General features: G+C 39.5%; 2 protein-coding genes across 2 annotated transcripts; both read right to left on the bottom strand.

Annotated features, from left to right (window-relative positions):
* Positions 1–8102: 8102 nt before the first annotated feature.
* Positions 8103–9041, bottom strand: LOC106848129 (olfactory receptor 7D4-like). The gene has a single exon (XM_070491498.1). It carries the CDS (start codon positions 9039–9041, stop codon positions 8103–8105), a length of 939 nt encoding a protein of 312 aa, XP_070347599.1.
* A 12660-nt stretch (positions 9042–21701) lies between these two features.
* On the bottom strand, positions 21702–22622 carry LOC106848120 (olfactory receptor 7D4-like). Its single transcript, XM_014867862.3, has one exon. The coding sequence runs from the start codon at positions 22620–22622 to the stop codon at positions 21702–21704; it is 921 nt and encodes a 306-aa protein (XP_014723348.2).
* Between the last annotated feature and the right edge of the window lie 1943 nt (positions 22623–24565).

Here is a 24565-nt window from a genome sequence, read left to right as displayed (position 1 = left end):
GTATATTCACATTGTTTGGCAACATTCATCACCATCTGTCTGCAGAATTTTTTCATTTTCCTAAAGTGAAACTCTGTCCCCATTAAACACTAACTCCCTATTTCCTCCTTTCTCAATTTCCTTGCAACCAACATTGCACTTTTTGTATCTATGAAGTTGACTACTCTTGTTACCTCATATAAGTGGAAGCATCTTATATTTGTCAATTTGGATGATTTCATTTTTGACATTTCAAAATATGAACTTCTGTCTTCCCCTTTCCTTCCCAAATTTGTTCCCCCCATAGCCCTCCTTGTCTCAATAGATCCGATTCCATTCTTTCAGTTGTTCAGGCTCCAAACCCTGGAATCATGCTTATTTCTTCTCTTTTTCTCACACCCATATCCTGCTTTTCAACACATCCTCTTGGCTCTACTTTAAAAATATAGCTCAACTGACCACTTCACAATCCTTCTACTCCTATCTCCCCAGGTCCCAGCTACCTATATCTCACTTGGCTTGCTGCACTCAGCGCCAGGCAGGCTTCCTCAAATCCTACAATGCATTCCCAAGCCAGGAGCCTGACTGATCTTTTAAAATCCTCTTCATGTCATGTGTCTGCTCAAAACTCTGCAATGACTCCCCAGATGACTCAAAGTAAATAAAAGCAAAAGACCTTCAATGGCAGAGAAAGACGCACATGATCAGCCCCTAATACCTGTCTTCCTCTTCTACTGTGTTCCTTGCCCTCTCTGTTCCAGCCACATTACCCCCAGGCCACCTCCCACCTGGGGCACTTTTTCCCCATACATGCACTCACCTAACTCATTTGATGTCTCCACAAATGTAATTTTCTTAATTAGGTTTATTAAATCATCCTTTATAACATGACAAGCTGCCCTCCATACACTCATGATCCTATTTATCCTGTGGAGTTGAGCCTAAAATAATGACTGACACACAGTAAATACTCAGTAAAAAGTTTTGATAAATTGAACAAACAAATGTGGTCTTGAAGGGGCTGCTGGTAACACTGTCTCCTGACCATAGTTGATTGGTCCAAGGTGGAAAGAGCACATGAGTGTGTCAATTAGAAACTTTTCTGAAATTTGTTTTAAAACACGAATAGCTAAAATTAATCTAGTTCCTCTTTAGTAGTGAAGCTACCAGGGGTTAATTTTGAGATCTGCTGGTTTTAGCAACTCTTTCCAAGTCAGATAGCCAGTGTGCAAAAATAAAAATGATAATCTGAAAGGAAATCCTCATAGTGTTGAGTCCCTGTGTACAGTGTCCAGTTGAACCCCTGCTCAGGTATTATCAGATCAATCACAAAATTCTCTTCTATCACTTACCAGTAAAGCAGACTTGTATAATGCAGCCTTATCTTTACATGAGCCAGGACCCTGAGATGATCATGCCAAATAGAATCATCAAGGAGTGTCATGACAGACCCTCCGCCTTCTCAGCTCAAGACTTTATCAGGTAATTGTTGGCAAATTCTAACTCACACACATCTATGGTAAGCTGAATAATAGCTCCCAAAAGATGTACATGTACTTATCTCTGGAATCTGCAAATGCATTATCTTAGATGATGAAAGGAACTTTGCTGGTGTAATTAAGTTAAAGATCTTGAGAAGGGAAATTTATCCCGAATTATCTTGGTGGGCTCAATGTCATCACTTGGGTTCTTATAAGAGGAAACTAGGACTAGAGAGATATTTGAAGGTGCTATAGTGTTGACTTTGAAGATGGAGGTAGAGGAAACAAGCCAATGGGTGTATGGGGCCTCTCGAATTTGGAAAAAGCAAGGCAGTAGGTTCTCCTCTAGAGCTGTCAGAAGGTAGGCAGTCCTGCTTACACATTTTAGACTTCTGCCCTCCAAAATGGGAAGATCACAAATTTGTGTCTTTTTAAGCCACCAGAATTTGAGCTATTTGTTAACAGCAGCGATCCTAACTAATACATCTTTCTTCCAAAATCTACCCATGTCATTGCTACTGGCATAGGTCAGGTCCCCATCATCTCTCCCCTGGACTGCTCCTACACCCTCCTAACTGTGCCCTCTGCCTCCAGTTTCTCTCAGTCAGGGCAATCCTAAAATCCTCATCTTGCACATATAATTACAGCACGAGTCTGGTGCCCAACTGCTTATAAAATTCTCTATATGTCAAATTAGACTCTCAGTGGTCTGTGTTCCATCTACATATCCAAAGTTATTTCTAATATCTCAGCCATAAGTTCCATATATCTTCCTGATATGCCTCACTCTTGAAAGTCTCTTGAATGTCACCCAAACCTACTCTCCAGTTAAATTTCTACTCATTACTGGTCTTCAACATTCAAGCGTATTTTACTGTTTGAAGTTTTTCTTGAATGGTAAGTGTTGGTGAAAATGTCCAAAAGCTGGCATATTCATGCTTTCCTGGTGGGAATGTAAAATGGTGCAGACACTTGGGAAAATAGGTTGGCAGATACTTAAAAAGTTAAGCATAAATTTACCATATAGCCCAGTAATTGCACTCCAAGATATCTCTCCAAGAGAAATGAAAATGCATGTCAACACAGAGACACGTGCACGAATGTTCATAGCAGCATTATTCATAATAGCCCCAAATTGGAAATATCCAGATGTCCATCAGCTGGTAACCGGATAAGCACTATGTGGGATAAACATACAATAGAATACTATTCTGCAATTAAAAGGAACAATGTATTCATACATGCATCTGCATGGATGAGCTTCAAAAACGTTGGTAAGTAGAAGAAGCTAGATACAAGAGACCACATTCTGTATGATTCTATTTACATAAAATATCTAGAAAAAGCAAACTTACAGAGGCAGATAGTGATAGGTGGTTTCCTAGGGCTCAGGTAGGTGTGGGAATTAACTATAATTGAGCACAACTGTACTTTTTGAGATGATAGACATATTCTAAAAACTGGATTGTGGTAATGCACACATAACTCTATAAATTTACTAAAATCATTTAACCTACATTATCATGGGTGAATTTCATGTATGTAATTTACTTCTTAATAAAAATGTTAAAAATAAAGACTTCTTTCTATTTGTGAAGCAGTGTCTTCGGTGGCGGCAGCGCCTCCGACTGTTCCAGTTTCCTTCCCTCCTCAGCTCCACTAGGAGGGCGTGCAGTCTAGGAGTCGTGGCCTTTGGGCCGGCGTGTGGTGGGTCTGCCTCGCTTGTGCAGCGCTCGCCCGCCAGCCGCGGAGAGCCGGAGCCGCCAGGGAAGCGGCGCGGGCCGGGCACCTCGCGGAGCCCAGAGTGCAGATGGAGACAAAGCGGGGTCACCCCCTCTCCTCGCGCCAAGATGTGGATCCAGGTTCGCTCTATCGATGGCTCCCAGACAAGCACCATTGAGGACGTGTCTCTCAGAGCCGCAACTGAGGAGCTGCGTGAGCGGGTGTGGGCACTCCTCGACCTGCGGCCCAAGTGCCAGCTCCTCTTCCACCGGGGCAAGCAGGTGAGGAGCGCCCAGCGAGCCCCTCGGGAATCCGGGGCGAAGACAGCCGGGAGCCTCAAGGATGCGTTAGCTGGGCAGGCCAGAGGGCTTGGTGCTCTTCGCGCGTGCAGAACGCACCTGGCTTCCCCTCGGGTGGGCAACCAGCGATGCTCAGAGTGCCGGCCCTGGGCACGCCGAGGGGGCACAGCGGGGTACCCGCCAGCCCTCAGTGCAGGTGCACCCTGAGTGCTGAGACCTCACTGCTCTTTCGTAATAGGGCCGCAGCCGCAGACACAGCCCATCAGAGCGCCTGAGTTCCGTTGCTTCCAGCGCTTGGCGAGGTCCCAGGCACCTGGAGGGCGGGGGAGGGCAGCGGGCTCTGGCGGCCATGCCATAGTGCGGGTGGGGAGGGCCAGAGGTTCTGGTTCCCTGTGCGCTAGGCCGGCTTACTGCTCGCATAGCTTCCGTGCCTCTTCTGCTCTCTGGGTTTCCAAATAGGAGGAGGAAATTTACATATTTCTCTCAGGCACAAGAACCTTAGCCTTGCCTGTTCATCTGAAAGGGATTTGTACACCCTGAAGATTCGAAGGGTTTCTGCCCCGCCTACCTCACCTCCTCTCCTAGAATTAAAATCTGTTTTGGGAGAGATTAGATAGCTCCGGGGCTGAAGGAGCTATTGATGTAATCCGGGACCGGGTTTAAACTGCCCAGTATAGGCCAGGGGGGTTATTCCCAGGGTAGAAAGGAGTATAAAAGACTGCTCTTCTTACGTCTTACCTTATAAGAGTTCCCTCACCCAAGTTTTTAACACAGCAACTGGAGCATAGCCAGCGGTACATACTTGAAGGCTGAAACTATTTTTTTTTTTTTTGCAGTGAGGGTGTCTTCTGTGTGTCTTCAGTCGTTGTATGGTATGACCATCGTCTGGCCCACTGAAGATTTTTTCCTATCTCACAAGTCTCTCATGGTCTATACCTAGAGACCCAGACCCCTCCTATTTTTCTTGTGTCTTTGTTTTTTTCAAAAAATATTATCCACTAAAAAAGTTGGCATCCTCCGGTTGACAGGCAACAGTTTGGTTCCAATCTTGTGGTTTGAAATAAATGTAGCACTCTTTGATTTGGTAGACATAGCCATTTTCCAACAGCCACAAAGCGTTTGAAGGAATATTTTTCTCCCCTTCATAGGCTTACTTTTCAATAACTGCCCAGAAATTTCAGAGTAAGAAGAATACACTCTGAGAAAGAATGAGCCAGAGATTAATTTGTTTTTAACCAAGTGATAGCATCTTTGATATGTGTTTGCAGCCAGTTTTATATTGGTCCTTTAGTGTTTGACTTGTAAAAAACAGGTGTTCTATCTAGTTGTAAACTTTACTTTTGAAATAATTGTGTGTGTATCAAACGCGATGTTGCTTTATATTGCTAGGGACAGCAGTTCATGAATTCCTGGGATACTTTGGTGACTTCAGCACTAGAGATAGAAATGAAGCATGAAGAATATATTCCTGAGCAATATCCCTAAAGTCTAATTATCAAACAGCTAAAAGAAAATATGCACCTGGCTGTCTTGGGGAAAAGGTAGAGATTGGGTTAAATTTAGGACAACTTTCTATCCCACAAGTGGACTTCCAGTAAACTAGGAAATTGGTTCCAGGTTCAGGGAAAACTGTTGAGGACAACAACCTTTTGTACTTCTTACCTCAGGACAGTTGATAACTCACTACTTTGATTTCTTCAGCTCAGTGATAAACTAACAGGGATGAGGAATGGACATTTGGTGCCCCAATGAGTTGGAGACAGAGAAGGAAGACACAGCCCCAGCTGTGTTTACTTCCTTATGAGCTAACAAGCAGCCATGGCAGTGATTATTATCTTCATTCTCCTTTCCTCTTTGAAGTCCAGAGTGCATGGACAGGGTAGTGTGTCTGTAGCAAGAAACTACTGGATTGCCATCACCAGGCTGCCCCTGTCTTATGAAATACCTTCATGCTTGTTAGAAAAAGGAACCCCTTCCTCAAGATGCTTTACTGCCACATGGTGAAAAATGTCGTAAATAAAAACAAATTTACTGTGTCTGTAATGTAAATGGCGCCGTTTACTCCTTCTCCCCGCTATTGTATGTTAGGGCTGCTGGTTTTTAATCATTGGTGTATATCAGAATTGCTTGTGGATATTTGTTATAGATGCTCAGCTCACCCAAGAATTGCAAGTAGTTGAATTTAATAAGACCCACAGGAGATTTTTTTCAACACCAGAGTTTGAAAATGAACATTGAAGGATACTCAGTCTCCTGCTAGTTTCTTGCTATTTGAAGTATGGTCCCTGGATCAGCAGGACCAGCAGTATTAGCTTCACCTGGGAACCTCACACCAGACCTATTGAAGTAGAATCTGCACTTTAACAAGATCCACAGGTGATCTGTACGCAAATTAAATTTCAGAAGCAGTGTAATTGTGTAATTGACTCCACTTTTGAGGGTCAAAATAGAAAGCAGCAATTCAGGGCTGTAAGTTCTGGTGGGAATAGGGTACTCTCATTTGGATATCCTTCCCAGTGAAATTGAGTTTGATGCACCCTGGGAATTGGTTTTTTTAAAGGAAGAGTTATATTGGTGAATCTCTAAATCTCTTAAGAATCTATAGCGTTTCCTACTTTGGAAGGATTCTCTCCCCTCCTCTCATCCTTTCCCTTGTACCACTAGAAGGATAGCCTTAGAATAGGTTGTAGATGTGAAGCTTGAACCAGAGCTGAAGAAAACATGAGTACTTGCATTTTGCTCCCAGACTCTTGTTTTTCATGCAGAATGCAAAATAAAAGTTTGCCTATTAAAAAAATGTTAAAAATAAATGTCTAAAGAATTTTTCCTTAAATTACTCAAGGAGAGGTTAAATATTTTACCTTTGTTTTCCACAGTTCCTACTACACAGCAATATTATTATGCTCACCTCTCTGTATTGCAATCATTTGTACCTTTCTGGTCCCCTCCTCAATTTGGACACAGTAGACAATAAATGTACATTGGATTAAACTTGTTGGAATCAAAGTGAATTGAAGCCACATCAAATAAGAAAATAATATCTTTTTTCTCTAAGATATTAGGACTTTTGAGTAATTTTTCAGTCCTTACTATATCTCCAATAATTAGTTCTTTTTTTCTCCAAAAGTCGCTAAATCCTTTCATGATGTTGTCTTGAGACATCACAGTCTTTGTCATTCATGTTAGTTTAAGTTCCCACAGAAGCAGACACTGATGCAAGGATTCATGTGCAATCACTTTATTGGAAGGAGCAAAGAACATGGATGGGAGAGAAGAGAAGTGGACACAGGGTGTAAAATACATCAAATTAAGCTTGCATTAAGTCAGCTATGACTGTGATTGAACAGAATTTTCATTCATTGGGGAAATTCTGGAAAATGGTACAAAATTCAAACCTCAGAATTACCCTAGTTAAAGGATAAAAGACAAGGCATACCCTAAAATGCTCCCTTAAGGGCTGCCTCTGATTGTGCATAATTCCCTGTCACTTCTCCCATGATGTATTGATTAACATAGGTTCCAGCTGGTCCTGGCCATTGGCAGTCATGGAATGGAGATGGTGAGATGATCCCAGGGAATGTGGGAGGAATGATGACAGCATCTACTACTCCATCCTTCGCTGCAGAATTAATTCTATAAACATTCTTCTCAAAAATTAAGCTAAGTTCTAAACACATTCTACACATGTGTAACTAACACTTCTGATGGCAGCTCCAGAAAGTACCCCCCCAAATTAAAATTTCATGATGATGAAAATTTCATGATGATGAAAATTCATCATGATCTTAAAATTTCAATGATGGTAAGTAAAGGTAAAAAAAGAAGGAAAGGAACAAGGAGAAAAATGAAGGAAGGATGGATGAATGGAAAGAAGGAAGAAAGAAAGGAAAAAGAATGGAAAGAAAGATCACAAAGAATGATGCAACATCTCAGAGTAATTCTCGATGGTATAGTTCTATGAATCATTTGAACAATCCAGCTTTCAAATCTCCATTTCTGGTTTGAAGTTGAAAATCACAACACTGTTCTTATGAAAAGGAGGCTAGCAAAGTCAGTGTCAGTTAAGTAGGTTATTGTCCAACTCAATCTCAGTTTCTTCTTTTGAAAAGTGGGGTGAATGAAAGAAAATATCTCAAAGAAATGTTTTCAAGATGAAATAAAGTCATACGTGTGAAGAAACAAGCACAATCCTAAGTGGTAAGCACTTTGTTGAGATGGCAGTATGATTATCATTCCATTTCTTATAGGGAAAACATGCACACTAACAAATGAAAGTGAAGAACATCAATGTTTGAGAGGATAATTTTGGAGAAACCACATCAGCACTTGATATGATAAGCACTTTAAATCTCAAGTAGGAAAACATAAGAATGACTAAATCAACCTGACCAAACATGAAACTTTATGAACAGCATATAGAGAAGAAAAGTCAAAAAGGAATTACTGAGGAGGTTGTTGAGGACAAATTAGTACAAAAATGAATGTGAAGTCCTGGGTTTTTTTTTGGGAATTGAAAAGTTTAAGAGTGTCTTTTAGGGAGCAAAAGAAAAAGGAGATTTAAATTTGCAACACTTACCATTGGAGCCCAAAATATCCACTAAGTTCTGAGGCCAGTGACCCATCATGGACTAGAGGCTACTGAGCCAAGGAGCCTTCCCAGGGCTCCCTTTACATCCTTGTTCCTCAAACTGTAGATGAAGGGGTTCAGCATGGGGGTGACCACGGTGTACATCACTGAGGCAATTGAGCTTCTCTGGGAAGAATGGGTCACAGCAGAACTTAAGTAGACCCCCAGGCCTGTCCCATAAAACAAGGTAACTGCAGAGAGGTGAGACCCACAGGTGGAAAATGCTTTATATTTTCCTCCTGCAGAGGACATTCTCATTAAAGAGAAGACAATCTGAGAGTAAGAAAAGATGATCCCGGTGAGAGGAAACACACCCAGCAGGGCAGTGGCCACATACAAGAAGATGTTATTGATGAGGGTGTCAGAACAGGCCACCCTGAGAACCTGAACCAGTTCACAGAAGAAATTTGGAATTTCAGTGCCTATGCAGAAGGTTAGCTGCATCATCAGTAGGATATCAATCAAGGAGACAGATAAAATGATGAACCAAGACATCAGGACCAGGAGGCCACAAAGGCGTGGGTTCATGATGACCATGTAATGCAGGGGATGGCAGATGGCCACAAACCGGTCATATGCCATCACACTCAGAAGGCAATTATCCATTCCAGCAAAAATTGTAGAAAAACACACCTGAGCGAGGCATCCTATGTAGGAAATGTCTGTGCTCTGTGCCTGAATGTTCACTAGCATCTTCGGGATGGTGGTAGAAATGAAGCAGATGTCTACAAAGGACAGGTTGGAGAGGAAGAAGTACATAGGGGTGTGGAGGCGGGAGTCAGAGCTGACGGCCAGGATGATGAGCAGGTTCCCAAGCACAGTGACCAAGTACATGGACAGGGACACTCCAAAGAGCAGGGACTGCAGTTCAGGATCCTCTGAGAGACCCAGGAGGAGGAATTCTGATACTTCTGTGTGGTTTCCTGCTTCCATGTAGCTGGTATGCCTACCAAGGAAGGAGGAAAAAGCAGTGTTCCATGAACATTCAACTGATACCTCAGCAAATCTGCACCTCTTGATTCTACCTTTAGGTGGACAAACTTCACCTTTTGTTGAGTTTTTCCAAGGACAGTGATTCACTCATTCAAGTGATAGCCCATTTCCATCTCAAATATGTGTACCATTCAGACTTTCTTTAATTTTACAGAAATCTCTCTTCTTTGATCTCCTACTCATTGGTTCTAATTCTTCTATTTGAATCTTTGGACTTAAACCAATTTCTTCTTTGATATGACTCTTTCAAAATAATTAAAGACAGTTAAGATATTTTCTTTGATAATCCCCATACTTCTTCCATTCTAATAACCCTATGATAGTGATTAAGACATGGGTTTTCAGCCCAAACAGCCTCAATTCTGTGACCTGATGCTTCCTATTATGTCACAGTTAACTCTCATGTGTCTTATATTTTTTTATTTCTAAAAATGTGGTTACTGCTATTATATTCTTTGTGAGGTTCAGAAATGCCTTTGATCACAGTAGAATCTCAATAAACTATAGCTATTATCATTATTAGTCTGTTCCTTTTATGACAACTATTTTTGATACATAACTCTCCAAAGGTACAGCATAGAGCTGTGAATTAGAAAATTGGATCTTAAGTCAGACTTCCTAGAATAGAATTTTGATCCATCAGCATACCATCTGTGTGAGCTTGAGAAAGTTATTTAGTCTGTCTTAACTGCAGATACCTCACCTCTACAATGGGAGTGGTAAATATTCCCTACAATGTAAGACTGATGAGTGAATTAAATGAGATGATGCATGTAATTTTTATAGTGCTATTCCTGTGACATATAGTGGACACTTGATTAATGTGAGCTTCTGTAGTTAAGGTCACAATAATTCAGTTTTCCATGGCTATCATTATTAATATTCCCCTTAAACTAAGGTAGCCATCAAAGATAGAATTATGTTCACTATAAACACAATGGGTCTGTTACCTCTTTTGACCGCCATGCAGCACTTCTAATTAATGAAGATCCCTTTGGCTCCCTCTTTCAGAGACTGCTTGCCAGGTGGTTTCTTCTGAGAAGAGGGAAAAGCATGCGGACTACATAGGTAAGAGGAGGGAATAAAATCACAATACCGTTAGAATAAAATACACAGTATTTGTGCTCATGTGTACATGCTCGGAACTGGGAATATATAGTATTAACCAGTGGAGTTCATTGATAAAACTATGCCTGATATATCTGACAAAATATTCAAAGCTTCTGTAAATTAAATCATCTTAAAATTTAAAGGCAAATTTAAGATTTGATTATAATATTCTCCATACTAAAATAAAGATCCACGTTATTAATGCCTAGAGAATCCTACTTGAAGAGAGAAAAAATCACTGAGGACCAATTTATTCTGGGAGATCGGTGGAAAAGCCTTCTCTAAAATATGGATATTTGAATTGTGTGAGGAAGGATGGTAATTGTAAATCAAGGGAAATAATAAAAGGGAAGCATTTTGGCTGAGAGAAGACAATTCATGGTCACCCTGAGTAGGTGAGCTGGGGAATGGAAGGGATTTGAGAGGCCAGTTCGGTGGTGAGCAGAGAGTGGGGGTCAGGAGGACAGAATGGGTGAGACTCCCAAGTCCAACATCCTGTACTATTCACTGATGTGCTTCTAACATTAGAAATCTTAGGTTTGTTTGTGGGTCAGAGGATGCAAGTGTGTTTGCTCACCACTCTCTTTCCAGGGATTACATGGTGCCTACCACATACTAGGTAGGTGCTCAATACATGCAAGTGTTAGGTGTATAATAAAGATTGAGACCCAGAGCATCAACTATAGCACAAAGTGAAATCTTCAAGCTCCCGTTTGCCTACATATAGACACAAAATAGAGTAATGAAGTTAAATCAAATGGATTCATATCTATTTTAAGAGAATGATACATCATGAATAAGTAATACCTACCTAGGAATCAGAACCTGGTTTAATGCTAGGATGTTTGCTAATGTAATTCATCACAAAAATAGGTCAAAGAAGAGAAATCATAAGCATAATCACAATTAAAAATACTTTGAGAAAAGGTAACAGTCATTACTGTGGTTTGCAGCCCAGGCAGAGCCTCTCGCTAAATGAGGAAACCAAAGACAATTTCTAAACACAATAAACAGTTGTTGTTTTATAACTGCAGCCAACAGAATATTCTAAATTAAAAACACTAAAATATCTGTGTTAAATTCATGAACAGACCAAGTCATTCCAATCCAAGTTCAATCATTAGATATTCTCTTGAACATTTAAGGAGACTGGAAAGAGGAGAAAAGGAAACAGGTCTGAGTACCAAACATCAGAACTACATTACTTGTAGATGATGTTGTGAACACTAAAGTGAATCAACAATGATAGTAAATGCAGAACGATTAAGTGCTCTCAGTAAGTCAAATCTGCTGTAAAAATAGCTAGGGAATATAATAGAAAAATCCAATCACATGAATAAAATAAACAATACCTCATTCATGATAGATCTCCAGTAAGTAGTTAGTGATTGGACACAGGAAATCAAACAGGAGCCTGCAATTCTGAGAAAGAGTAGAGAAGAGGTGGAGACTCTCCAGAAAATAACTCTCATCACAGACAGGCTCTAGTTTCCAAAAAGAGAGAGAGGAAAATGGAAAGAGAGCTGGAAAGGACTGGGGTCAGTAGGAACTAAAGCACCTTAAAAGTACAGAGACTTCACCATCGTAGACTAAATATATATGGGACTGTCCCAGTCTCATTACTCTAGTGGTGAAGCCCAGTTCCCAATTTCTCTCCTCTTTTCCTTCCAAATCCACCAGCCCTCACTGGAGACACTGACCCTCTCTGACGGTTATCACTGCAGCTTTCTGTTCTCTGACATCTATGCCTGGGAAGCCGAATGGGGTTGCAGTTGGCTAAGATCTGAGAATTATAGGTAAGGGGCAACAGAAATGTGTTTAATGTTTCCAGAGTCTCAAGAGTTGAATACTCAGAGCGTCCCATTAAATAAATTGTTCTATTGACTTTCTTCTCTCCAAACAATTCAGATCCCTTGGGGTACAAAGATAAGAGATGAAAACTTTTCGGGCAATGTAGTGTTTGTGCAAGCAGCAAATGTGGTGAATGGATTTATTTCCTTAAAGGAGAACCTTTTATTTCTTTGACTTGAGTTAAAACTTACAGGGTGTCTCCTAAAGAAAGTTTAATTTCTATAGGAATCTGTGCAATGCACCGCAACATTCACTAGAGTCTATCACTTGGGACATTTGAATCACTTTTTTTTGGGTGGGTGAAGAATATTGGCCCTAAGCTAACATCTATTGCTAATCTTCCTCTTTTTGCTTGAGGAAGACTGTCTCTGGGTTAACATCTGTTGCAATCTTCCTCTGTTTTGTATGTGGGATATCACCACAGCATGGCTTGATGAATGATGCTATGTCTGAACCCTGGATCTGAACCTGTGAACCCTGGGCAGCCAAAGTAGAGTGCGCTAACTTAACTACTGCGCCACCAGGCAGGCCCCCTGCATCATTTCCAGGAAGGTCCCCTGCATCATTTTTTTTAAAGTGAGATATAATCTATTTATAACACTAGAGTATAGTACAACGTGATTCTATATTTGTATATGTTTGGAAATGATCACCATAATCAGTCTAGTTAACATCATCACCACAAGTAGTTGGAATTTTTTTTCTTGTGATGAGAACTTTTTGTTTTTTGAGGAAGATTAGCCCTGAGCTAACATCTGCCGTCAATCTTCCTCTTTTTTTGCTGAGGAAGACTGGCCCTAAGCTAACATCCATGCCCATCTTCCTCTACTTTATATGTGGGATGCCTGCTACAGCACGGCTTGACAAGCGGTGCATAGGTCTGCACCCAGGATCCGAAGCATTGAACCCCAGCCTGCCAAAGCAGAAGGTGCAAACTTAACTGCTGTGCCACTGGGCTGGCCCTTGTAATGAGAACTTTTAAGATCTACTCACTTAACAACTTTCAAATATACATTACATTGTTATTAACTATAGTTACATGCTGTACATTATATCCTCAGGACTTATTTATTTTATGACTGGAAGTTTTTACCTTTTTTACCCATTCCTCACCCCCTCTGGCAACTACCAGTCTGTTCTCTGAATCCATGAGTCTGTTTTTTCATACTTTTGTTTTTAAGGCTGTCTTGATCAGTATGTTAAAGAACAATACAACATGGATCAATAATGCTCACCCCAGGAATCTAATTATGCTTCAACTTTAGGAAATCTATTTAGATTAATTTATTGCATAAATATATCAAAAGAAAACTGTCCAGTTCTATATGGGTCAAAATGTATTTGATAATTTTTAACAGCCATTGCTGCAACTGATGGGCTGAATGCATGTGTGTATGGGGGGTGGGAGGCTTGCAGGCTCTCAAAGTAGGAAAATAAGGATATGTCTTTCAAATTAAAAAAGTGTGTATTTTTCAATGAGAGATATTCTTTCAACATGGAAATGTTAACAAATGACAAAGAGCATGCAAGAATTGCTGCTAAGAACCTTAAGATTTAATATTATATTATTTGGATAATTCAAACAAATACAGAAGATGAAAATAGAAAGTGGGCATGAGGTTTGTAAAGTCAAACATAAATGTACGATTATTAGTAGATAAAATTTTGGAGGTGAAAGGCCCTCATATCTGAAGATGCAGCCCCATGTGAGTCCTTCATCATCCATTTTAACAAGGCCACTAGGGTAGTTGCTTTAAAACTTTAACCATGGTAAGTTCTGGATGGTTTATTGAGCACAGATGTCTGGCCCTGACCCTGGAATTTCTGATTGAGTAGATCTAGGATGAAGGACAAGAAGTTGAGTGTTTAACAAGCTTCCAGGGTTCACTGATCTGTTGGTCTGGAGAAAATTTGAGAGACGCTTGTTTGTGTCCTTTGTACTCTGGTGTAATAAACGTTTCCTTCCACTTTTTACATTTTCCACCCACCCCCACCCCATACCCAGCTTTTACCAGGATACATTGGCTTTTTCAGATGGCATCATGGAAACACCTGATGACCCTAGCACTTTCTCCTACTACAACTTTTCCCAACGAAGCACAGAGAGCTGATACAGGCAGGAAATTCATCACTCATATCTCTGGGAAGACTACGATGGTCTGCCTTGGGGACACTGTAATCTTATTTAAAGTTTCCAGGACCCTGGGGGCTGAATTCTCAGAGCATCTCTGAGAATTAAAGAAATTGTTCAATTTTTTTTACTCTTTAAACAATCAAGCTCCCTTTGGGTAGAAAGAGAATAATAGAAAAAGAACTTTCTACCACTTCCATTTCCCTGAAGATAGTGATGGAGAGAGAGGAATTTTTTTACTTCCTATTATTCCTTCTTTATCTGGTACGTTCAAACATTTACAGTCAACAAGATCATTCTCCTAGAGATTAAAAAAGTTTTTTTTAAATAGATCTGACTCTCAGAATCCCATTGTCACAAAAATGAAATGCCCCAGAAAGATCTTTATTTAAAGAAGAAGAATGCAGCAATTAGTGAGGTTGCTACAGAAAAATCAAGCATTTTGAGGAGTGGAAATATCCCTTAAGAACTTATTGGACACGTGAGGTTACTGCAGACCTCAATGAGAGCAATTTATGATGGAGGTAGGACGACACTGGATGAGTTGGTTGAAGAGAGAGTGAGCAGAGTGAAAATGGAAGTTGCAAATATAGACCAAATTCTCCAAAAGTTTGGAACAATATTCAAAGGGGAGTATGAGTCTATATGTGAGTTTCATTTTCACTGAAAGAAATGAGAATGTGAAGCATTCCCATGACATTGGAAATTATAGGATTGCATGCAGACATTAGAATACAAAGGATAAAGAAAGGATAAGGGATAGCATAAGTTCCCCCCAAAAGTTAGGAAGGGATGGGATTCAAAGTTCAGATGGAAGTTTTTAAGAGGTAGTTATTAATAAAATAATTATGCAAATAATTATTTAATTATATGGTGGCTAATGTTGTGATGGATGGTATAGCGTCCAATAAGAGCATATATCCAGGGGCGTCCTATAAGAGAGAACTAAAGGACCGTGGGTAGGATCCAGCGTAGCATCAGCGTTTTTTCCTAAGTGTCAACTCTCAACAGGAACTTCTCTGTCTTTCTGTAAAATCACTTGATGTAGACTGCCACCTGTGCAGACTGATAATTGCTAGACCAATACATTTGATCTCTGATGTAATAGCATCAATAGGGAGTTCTGTTTGTCCCTCACCTCAGTGTTTCCAAGATTAAACTGATGTTTTATCCTCGCTAAAATGTTGCGTTCCCTGTTATTTCCATACTGTGAATGCTAACTCCATCAACTTTGGCACTCATGGAATTGTTCTACTCCAGTGGTTCTCAATCAGGCAGATTTTGCCCCCCTATAGGACAACTGGCAATGTCTGGAGACATTTTTGGTTATCACAACTCTGCTGGCATATAGTGGGTAGACCACAAGGTTCTGTTAAAAATCTGACTATATGCAGGACAGATCCTTACAACAAATAATTATATAGGCCAAAATGCCAATATTGTGCTGGGTTAGAAAACTCAGCAAAGACTGAGGACTAATGATAAAATTTTTATCTAAAAAAATCACATCAATTCTCTATTATTTATAATGATATTGAAAATATTTTCAGAAAGATATCACAATCATTCTCCATTATTTTGTGCTACTTCATCTTTTTTTATTGTAGTTAAATTTATATAACATATGTAGAGGAGTAAGACAAATCCGCTACCCACTCTAGGTCCTTCTGGCTGGGCTACAGATTAAATTCACATGAGACAGAATAACAGGAGAAAATCAAACAAAGCTTTATGACATGCCCACATGGGAGAAACTCAGGAAAACTGACAACTCAATAAAATGACGGAGTTGCCAGCTTAAATACTACCTTCAGCTAAAGGCAAAGGAGGATGTTGGGGGTAATGGTTTGGCTACTTCAGATGGGAGGAAGACCATTTACGTGGACATCGAAATGCATATGTTTGTTAAACAAGTTTGCTGGGCCTAAAAAGGGCTTGTTGATGCATTTCTATCACATTTATTTTATATTATACTACAGCTATTTTATGGTATTAGCTATTTCCTGGAATAGGCCTTCGGTGTTAAATTCTTTTAGGCAGTTTTGGGGAAGGGCAAATGTTCTTTCTGAGTCTTCTGAGCCTTTATTATCTTCAGCTTGAAATTATCTGCATACCAGAGTGATGCATCTTGGGATGGCTTGCTGTGAACCCCATCACATACAATGTGCCATTTTAACCATCTCAAGTGTGCAATTCCGTATACTTGGCATTAAGTGTATTCGCACTGTTGGGCAACCATCAGCACCATCCACCTCCATAACTTTTCCATCTTCCCACACTGAAACTCTGTCCACATGAAACACTAACTCACAATCCCCCTCTTCCAGCCCCTGGCACCCACCATTCTACTTTTTCTGTCTAAGAATTTGTCTACTCTTGATACCCCATATAAGTATAATAATATTATATTTACCCATTTGGGATATGTCAATTTTGACTTCTCAAAACCTGAACTTCTGTTTTCCTCTTTCCTTCCTATGGAATTGAAAAAGATAATCTGTCATATTAAGGCGCTAAGATGGAGCTGGGTGGACATAAAGAGAAGAGGGACAAATTCTTCCTTCAGGATGAACTCTTGAACTCGTTAGTGGCCTGAAATGTATCTGAACATCTTCTCAGGGAAGGTAAAATGGTTGGGATAGTAACCTCATTCTTATTTTAATGGATTATGTCAACCTACTCTCGCCTCATGACTACTTTGTGCCTGTAATTTATTGGGAAACATTCTTTTCTCTTTTTTTCTTTGCCTTTGTTAGCTATTACTATAAAACCTTCCCTCTCTCTTCAATGGCCTGGAAACCATTGAAGTGCTATTTGAATCTGTGTTCCCGGGCTGTGGTCCTAACACACCCCAAATAAACTTCTTTTTGTTTAAAATCTATCAGAGTCTACCTCATAATTGGTCAACATCCCCAAATTTGCTCCACTCACAGCCCTACCTATTTCAATGGATGCAATTTCATTCTTTCAGTTGTTCAGGCTCCAAACCTTGGAGTCATGCTTGTTTCCTCTCTCTCTCACACTGTATTTTGCCTGGCAACCAGTCCTCTGTGCTCTACCTTCAAAATGTAGCCAAACTGACCACTTCTCAACCCTTACTCTACACTTCCCACCAAGATCCTAGCTACCTATATCTCAGCTGGCTTGCTGCAGTCAGCTCCAAGCTGGCTTCCTCACACCCTACAATCCATTCCCTACTTAGCAGCCAGAGTGACCTTTTAAAATTCTCATCATGTCATGTGTCTGCTCCAAACCCTACAAAGTCTTCCCACTTCACTCAGAGTAAATGAAATAAAAATCCTTCAATAGCAGGGAAAGCCTCACATTGCTAGCTCCTTATACATGTCCTTCTCTTCTATTGTGCTTACTCTCACTCTCTTTGCTCCAGCTACATTCCCCCCAGGCCACCTCTCACCTCAGGGTCTTTGTATTAACTTTACCATCTTCTTGGGGCACTCTTTCCCCAGATATGCACACACCTAAGTCATTTTCTGCCTTCACAAATGCAACATTCTCAATGAGTTTGCTTAGATTGTCCTTTATTACATGACAACCTGCCTTCCCCACACTCTTGATCCTCCTTATCCTGTAGGGTTGAGCCTAAAATAATAACTACTGCATAGTAAACACTCAGTAAAATTAGGTTTGATAAATTGAATAAACAAATGTGGTTCTGAAGGGGCTGACAGTGACAATGTCTTCTGACAACAGTTGATTGGCACAAGGTGGAAAGAGAACTTGATTTTGTCAATAAAAATACTTTGCTGAGATTTTTTTTTTTATATGCTGAAACAAAACAAGTTCCTCTTTAGAAGTGAACCTACCAGGTGTGAGTTGTGAGATCTGCTGTCTTCTGTGTCTGTTTCCATATGGGACTAGCAAGTCTGAGAAAATAAGGCTGATATTATGATTTGACACCTTCATAGTTTTTAAGCCACCTGTTTCCAATGTCCAGCTGAGCCTCTGCTCAGCTATCATCAGATGGACCAGGAAATTCTCTTCTATCACTTGCCACCAAAGCAGACCTGTCTGGTACAGCCTTATCTTTACATGAGCCAGGACCATGTGATGACCATGCCCAGTGAAAGTCAATAAGGAATGCCATGACAGACTCTCAATCTCAGTTCAAGGCCTTACTGATCAATTGTTCGAAAATTCTAACTGACACACATCTCTTCTGGTAGGTTAAATAATAGCCTACCAAAGATGTATGTGTACTAATTTACAGAATCTGTGACTATGTTACTATGGATGGAAAAAGACACTTTGCAGATGTGATTAAGTTAAGGATCTTGAGATGGGAAATTTTCCATAATTATTTGGGTCATCTCAATGTAATCACAAATGTCCTTAGAAGAAGAAAGGAGGTCTAGAGAAAGAGGAAGATGCTATACTGTTGACTTTGAAGATGTGGGAAGGGGTCATGAGTCAATGAATGCAAGGAGCCTCTATAATTTGGAAAAGGTAAGGAAGCAAATAGTCTTATACAGGCTCCAGAAGGAAAGTAGCCCTTCTTAGACGTTTTAGACTTCTGACCTCCAGAATTGTAATATAATAAATTCATGTAATTTTTAGCCACTAGAGTTATGGCAATATTTTACAGTAGAAATTGGAAAGTAATACATCTTTCTTTCAAAATCTACCCATCTCATTGCCACTGGCTTAGGTCAGACCCCCATCATTTCTTCTCTGGACTATTTCCACAGCCTCCTAACTTTTCCCTCTGCCTCACATTTCTCTCACTCAGGGAAAACCTAAAAAGTCCTCATTTTATGAATATGATTCCAGCATAATTCTGGTTCTCAATTGTTTATAAAATTCTCCATATGTCAAACTAGACTCTCAATGGTCTGTCTTCCATCTACATACCCAAGCTTATTTCTAATATTCCATAAGTTCCATATATCTTCCTGTTATTCCTCACTCTTGAATGTCTTGCAAACCTACTCCCTAGTTAAATTTCTACTCACTTTTTGTTATTCAACACTCAAGCATATTGTCTTTTTAGATGTTTTTCCTGAATGAAAAGTGTTGGCAAAGATGTAGAAAAATTGGAAATGTGATGGATTACGGATGGGAGTGTAAAATGGTGCAGTCCCTTTGGCAAATAGTTTGGCAGTTTTCTTAAAAAGTTAAGCATAAATTAACATATAACAAAGTAATTGCATTCCAAGGTATCTACCCAAGAGAAATGAAAATTCATGTCAACACAGAGTGTTCCTGGCAGCATTATTCGAAATAAACTCAAACTGGAAATATCTGGATGGCCATAAACTGGTAATTGGGTTAGCAAAATGTGGTATATACATACAATAGAGTACAATTCTGTAATTGAAAGGAAGAAAACATTGATACATATTTCCACATGGACGAGCCTCAAAAACATTGTTAAGTAGAAGGAGATCAATACAAAAGTCCATACGTTGTTTGATTCTATTTATATAAAATATCTAGAAAGGGCAAATTTGTAGAGAGAGAAAGTGGTGAGTGGTTTCCTAGAGCTGAGGTGGGAGTGGGAATTCACTACAAATGAACACAAGGGTACTTTTTGAGGTGATAGTTATATTCTAAAACAATTGTGGTAACATTTATGTAATTCTATGTTTACTAAAATCATTGAATTTAAATTATCATGGGTGAATTTCATGTATGTAAATTACACCTCAATAAAAATATTAAAAAATAAATGTTTAAAGAGTTTTTCCTGGAATTACTCAAGGTAAGTTGAAAAGTTTTACCATTGCTTTCTACAGGACCTACCATGCACTAATATTATCATTCTAACCCTTCTGTATTGCAATCATTTGCAACTGTCCGGCCTCATCCTCAATTTGTACACAGTAGAAAATAAATGCACACTGGATTAAACTTAATGGAATCAAAGTGAATTGAAGCCACCTCAAATACGTCTTTCACTTGTAACAAATTATGATTTTTGAGCAATTTTGCAGTCCTTACTCACTATGTCCCCAATAGTTAGTTCCATTTTTCTACCAAAGTCCTTTGTTCTTTGATGATATTGTCTTAAACGTCTCAGTCTTATCACCTGTGTTAGTTTTTTTTCCCACAGAAGCAGATGCTGAGCCAAGAATTCATGTACAAGCCCTTTATTGGAAAGAGAAAGGAACATGGATGGGAGAGAGGAGTATGTATACAGGGAAGAAAATACATCCAATAAAGCTTGTATTAAGTCAGTTATCACTGTGATTGAGCAGAGTTTTCATTCAATGAAGAAATTCTGGAAAATGGCACAAAATCCAAACCTCAGAATTATCCTAATTAAAGGATAAATGAGATGGTATACCTCACCCCTCTCGCTCAGGGATTTCTGTCATAGGGCGTAATTCCCTATCACTTCTGCCACCATGTATTGGGCAAAGTAGGCTCCAGCTAGTGCTGCTCATGCATTCATGCAATGGAGATGATGAGATGATCCCAGAGAATGTGGGAAGAACGTGGACATCATCACCTACTCCATCCTTCACTGTAGAGTCAATTCTATCAGCATTCTTCTAAAAAGGTGATCTAAGTTCTGAACATGTTCCACAAATGTTTAACTATGATTACTGATGACACCTCCAGAGAGTCTTAGAAAAAAAAAACGAAACCATGTAAAAACCCCCCAAAACCTATGATTCTATTGTATTCATTACCACATGTTTAGGATCTTAGAGGGTGTATCTCTAAATTGAAATTATGGGAAATAAAGGTCAAATAAAAAAAGGAATGGGAGGAAGAAAGAAATGAAGAAAAGAAGGAACGATGGAAGAAAGGAAGGATAACAAAGAATGAAACATCATCTCAGAGTTATTCTAGGTGATACATTACTATGAATAATCCGAAGAAACTAGTTTTCAAATATACATTCCTACTTTAAAGTTGAAAATCACATCACCGTTCTTATGAAATGTAGGACAGCAAAGTCAGTGTCAGCTAGCTAGGTTAGAATCCAACCCAATCTCAGTCTCCTCTTTTGAAAAGTAAGGTGAATGAGGGAAAATACTACAAAGATTTGTTTTCAGGATGAAATAAAATCATACACGTGAAGAAAAAAGAACAGTTCTGATTGGTAAGCATTTTGTTGTGCTGACTGTATGATTTTAATTCCATTTCTTCTGGAGAAAACAAGCACTCAACCAAATGAAGGCAAATAACATCAGTGTTCGACAGGATAATTTTTGTGGAAACCACATCAGCACTTGACATGAAAAATGCTTTAAATATAAAGTTAGAAATCTTAAGATTTGCTGTAAGAAAGCTGATCAAACATGGAACTTTAAGGACAGCGTATAAACAAGAAAAGTCAAAAAGGAATTACTGAGGATCTTGTTGAGGAGAAACTAATATAAACAAATTGAAGTCATGGGCATTTTGGAAATGAAGAAATCAAGCATGTCTTGTTTGGAATAAAAAGAACCAGAAGATTAAATTCATAATATTTGCCTTTGGGACCCACAATGTCCACTACTTAGTTCTGAGGTCAGTGGCCCATTATGGACAAGAGGTGATCACTTGAAGAGCCTTCCCAGGGCCCCCTTCACATCCTTGTTTCTTAGGCTGTAGATGAAGGGGTTCAGCATGGGAGTGACCACGGTGTACATCACTGAGGCGATTGAGCTTCTCTGGGGAGAATGGGTCACAGTAGAACCGAGGTAGACCCCCAGGCCTGTCCCATAGAACAAGAAGACTGCAGAGAGATGAGACCCACAGGTGGAAAATGCTTTATATTTTCCTCCTGCAGAGGCCATCCTCATTAAGGAGGAGACAATCTGAGAGTAAGAAAAGAAGATCCCAGTGAGAGGAAACACAACAAGGAGGGCAGTGGCCACATACAGAGAGATGTTATTGATGAGAGTGTCAGAGCAGGCCACTTTGAGAACCTGAGGCAGTTCACAGAAGAAATGTGGAATTTCAGTGCCTAAACAGAAGGTCAGCTGCCATAACAGTAGAATATGAAGCAAAGAGACCCAGAACATGATGAACCAAGACATCAGGACCAGAAGGCCACAGAGGCGTGGGTTCATGATGATCATGTAATGAAGGGGATGGCAGATAGCTACAAACTGGTCGTACGCCATCACAGTCAGAAGGAAATTATCCATTCCAGAAAAAATTATAAAAAAATACACCTGAGTGAGACATCCTATGTAGGAAATATCTTTGTTCTGTGCCTGAATGTTCACTAGCATCTTTGGAATGGTGGTGGAAATGAAGCAGATGTCTATAAATGACAGGTTGGAGATGAAGAAATACATAGGGATGTGGAGGTGGGAGTCAGAGCTGATGGCCAGGATGATGAGCAGGTTCCCAAGCACGGTGACCAAGTACATGGACAGGAACACTCCAAAGAGGAGGGGCTGCAGTTCAGGATCCTCTGAGAGACCCAGGAGGAGGAATTCTGATACTTCTGTGTGGTTTCCTGCTTCCATTAAGTTAGTGTGTCTGCTGGAGAAGGAGGCAAAAGCAATGTTTGGTGAACATCCAACTGGCACCTGAGGTAGTCAGCACCTCTTGATTCCACCTTTAGGTGAACAAACTTCAACCTCTGTTGAGAGTTTCCAAGGATGGTGATTCATTCAGTCAAGTGGTAGCTCATTTCTATTTTATGTGTAATTATTTAGCCTTTCAAAATTTAGTAGATATCTCTTTTATCATCTACTCACTGGTTCTAATTCTATTTGAGGCTATGAACATAAACCAATTTTTCTTTGATATGACTCTTCTGAAATGATTTAAGATATTTAATATCTTTGATAATCTCCATGCTTCCTTCTTTCAAATAGCTCTATGATGGTTAGTAAGATGTGAATTCTTAACTCAAAAAGCCTTAATTCTATGACTTGATACTTCCTATTGATGTCACACAACTCAAGGACCTTGTTTTGTTTATTTCTAAAAATGTGGCTACTGCTATTACCTTCTTTGTGAGGTTTAGAAATAACTTTGTACACAGTAGGGTCTCCATAAATGATAGCTGTTACTGTCATTATTAATCTGCTCCTTTAATGACAATTAGTTTTGATATGTAACTCTCCCAAGGTACAGTACAGAGATGTGATTTAGAAACTGGGATATAGAGTCAGACTTCCTAGAATAGAATTTAGCTTCACCAACTTATAATTAGTGTGACCTTAACAAAGTTATTTAATCTCTCTTAGCTGCCGATCCCTCACCTCTGCAATGGGAGTAGTAAATATGCCCTACATTGTTAAGACTGATGAGTGAATTAAATGAGGTGATGCAAGTAGTTTTTCTTGTGATTCCTGTGAAATACAGTGGACACTTAATAAATGTCAGCTTATGTTCTTAACATCATAATAAATCTGTATTGTATGGCTATTATTTACTAATTTCCTTTAAACTGGAGCAGCCACCAAGGATGGAATTCTAATCATTATGAACAAGTCTGGTGCCTCATTTCATCAGCAGTCAGCACTTCTGAGAAATGAAGATTCCTATGACTTCCTCTTTCAGAGATTGCGTGCCAGGTGAATTCTCCCAAGAGGATAGAAAAGCATGTGAGCTACATAGGTAAGAGGAGGGAAAAAGTCAGAAAACATTTAAAATAAAATACAAGATATGTTTGAAAGTGTGTGCTAATGTGTGCCTGCTCAAAAGTGGGCTGTGTAGTATTAACAATGAGTGCAGTTAATAGTAAAAGAATGATAGTTTTGATGAAAGTGTAAAATGTTACTATGAATCAAATCACCCTTAAAAACTCAAAGGGAAATTAAGATGCCAATAAATGTTTATATTCTCCATGATAGAAAAAATGTGTTATTAATGCCTAGAGATAGCAATTAATTTGAGAAAAAAAATTGAAGACACAATTAGTATAGGGAGGTTGGTAGAAAAGCCCTCTCTAAAATATGCATTTTAGAGCTGTCAGAGGAAGGATGAGTAATTGTTACCAGGGGGAATTTTAAAAAGGCAAGTATTTTGGGCTGAGGGAACAGAATTCATGGTTGCCCTGTGGATCAGTGAGTTTGGAAGTGGAACAGATTTCAGGGGTCAGTGACATGGAGTGAGGGTCAGGAAGGATAGAGTGTGTGAGGCTCACAAGTGCAGCATCCTGTACTATTTCTTGATGTGCCCTCACACTGGTAATTTTTTGTTGATTTGTGGGACAGACTGCAAGAGTGTTTTTGCTCACCATTGTCTTTTCAGGGACTTACATGGTGCCTGGTCCATAGTAGGTACTCAGCACATGCAAACATTAGATATATAATAAAGACTGAGACCCAAAGGGTCAACTGTAACGCAAAAAAATAAATCTTTAAGCTCACATATGCCTGAATGCAGAAACAGAATAGAATAATAAAGTTAAATAAAAAGCATTCATACCTACTTTAAGAGAATAATACATCATGCA

Source organism: Equus asinus, chromosome 20, assembly GCF_041296235.1.
Source record: "Equus asinus isolate D_3611 breed Donkey chromosome 20, EquAss-T2T_v2, whole genome shotgun sequence".
Taxonomy (NCBI): Eukaryota; Metazoa; Chordata; class Mammalia; order Perissodactyla; family Equidae; genus Equus; species Equus asinus.
The sequence above is the reverse complement of the archived record's forward strand: the minus strand, read 5'-3'. Positions and strand labels throughout refer to the sequence as shown.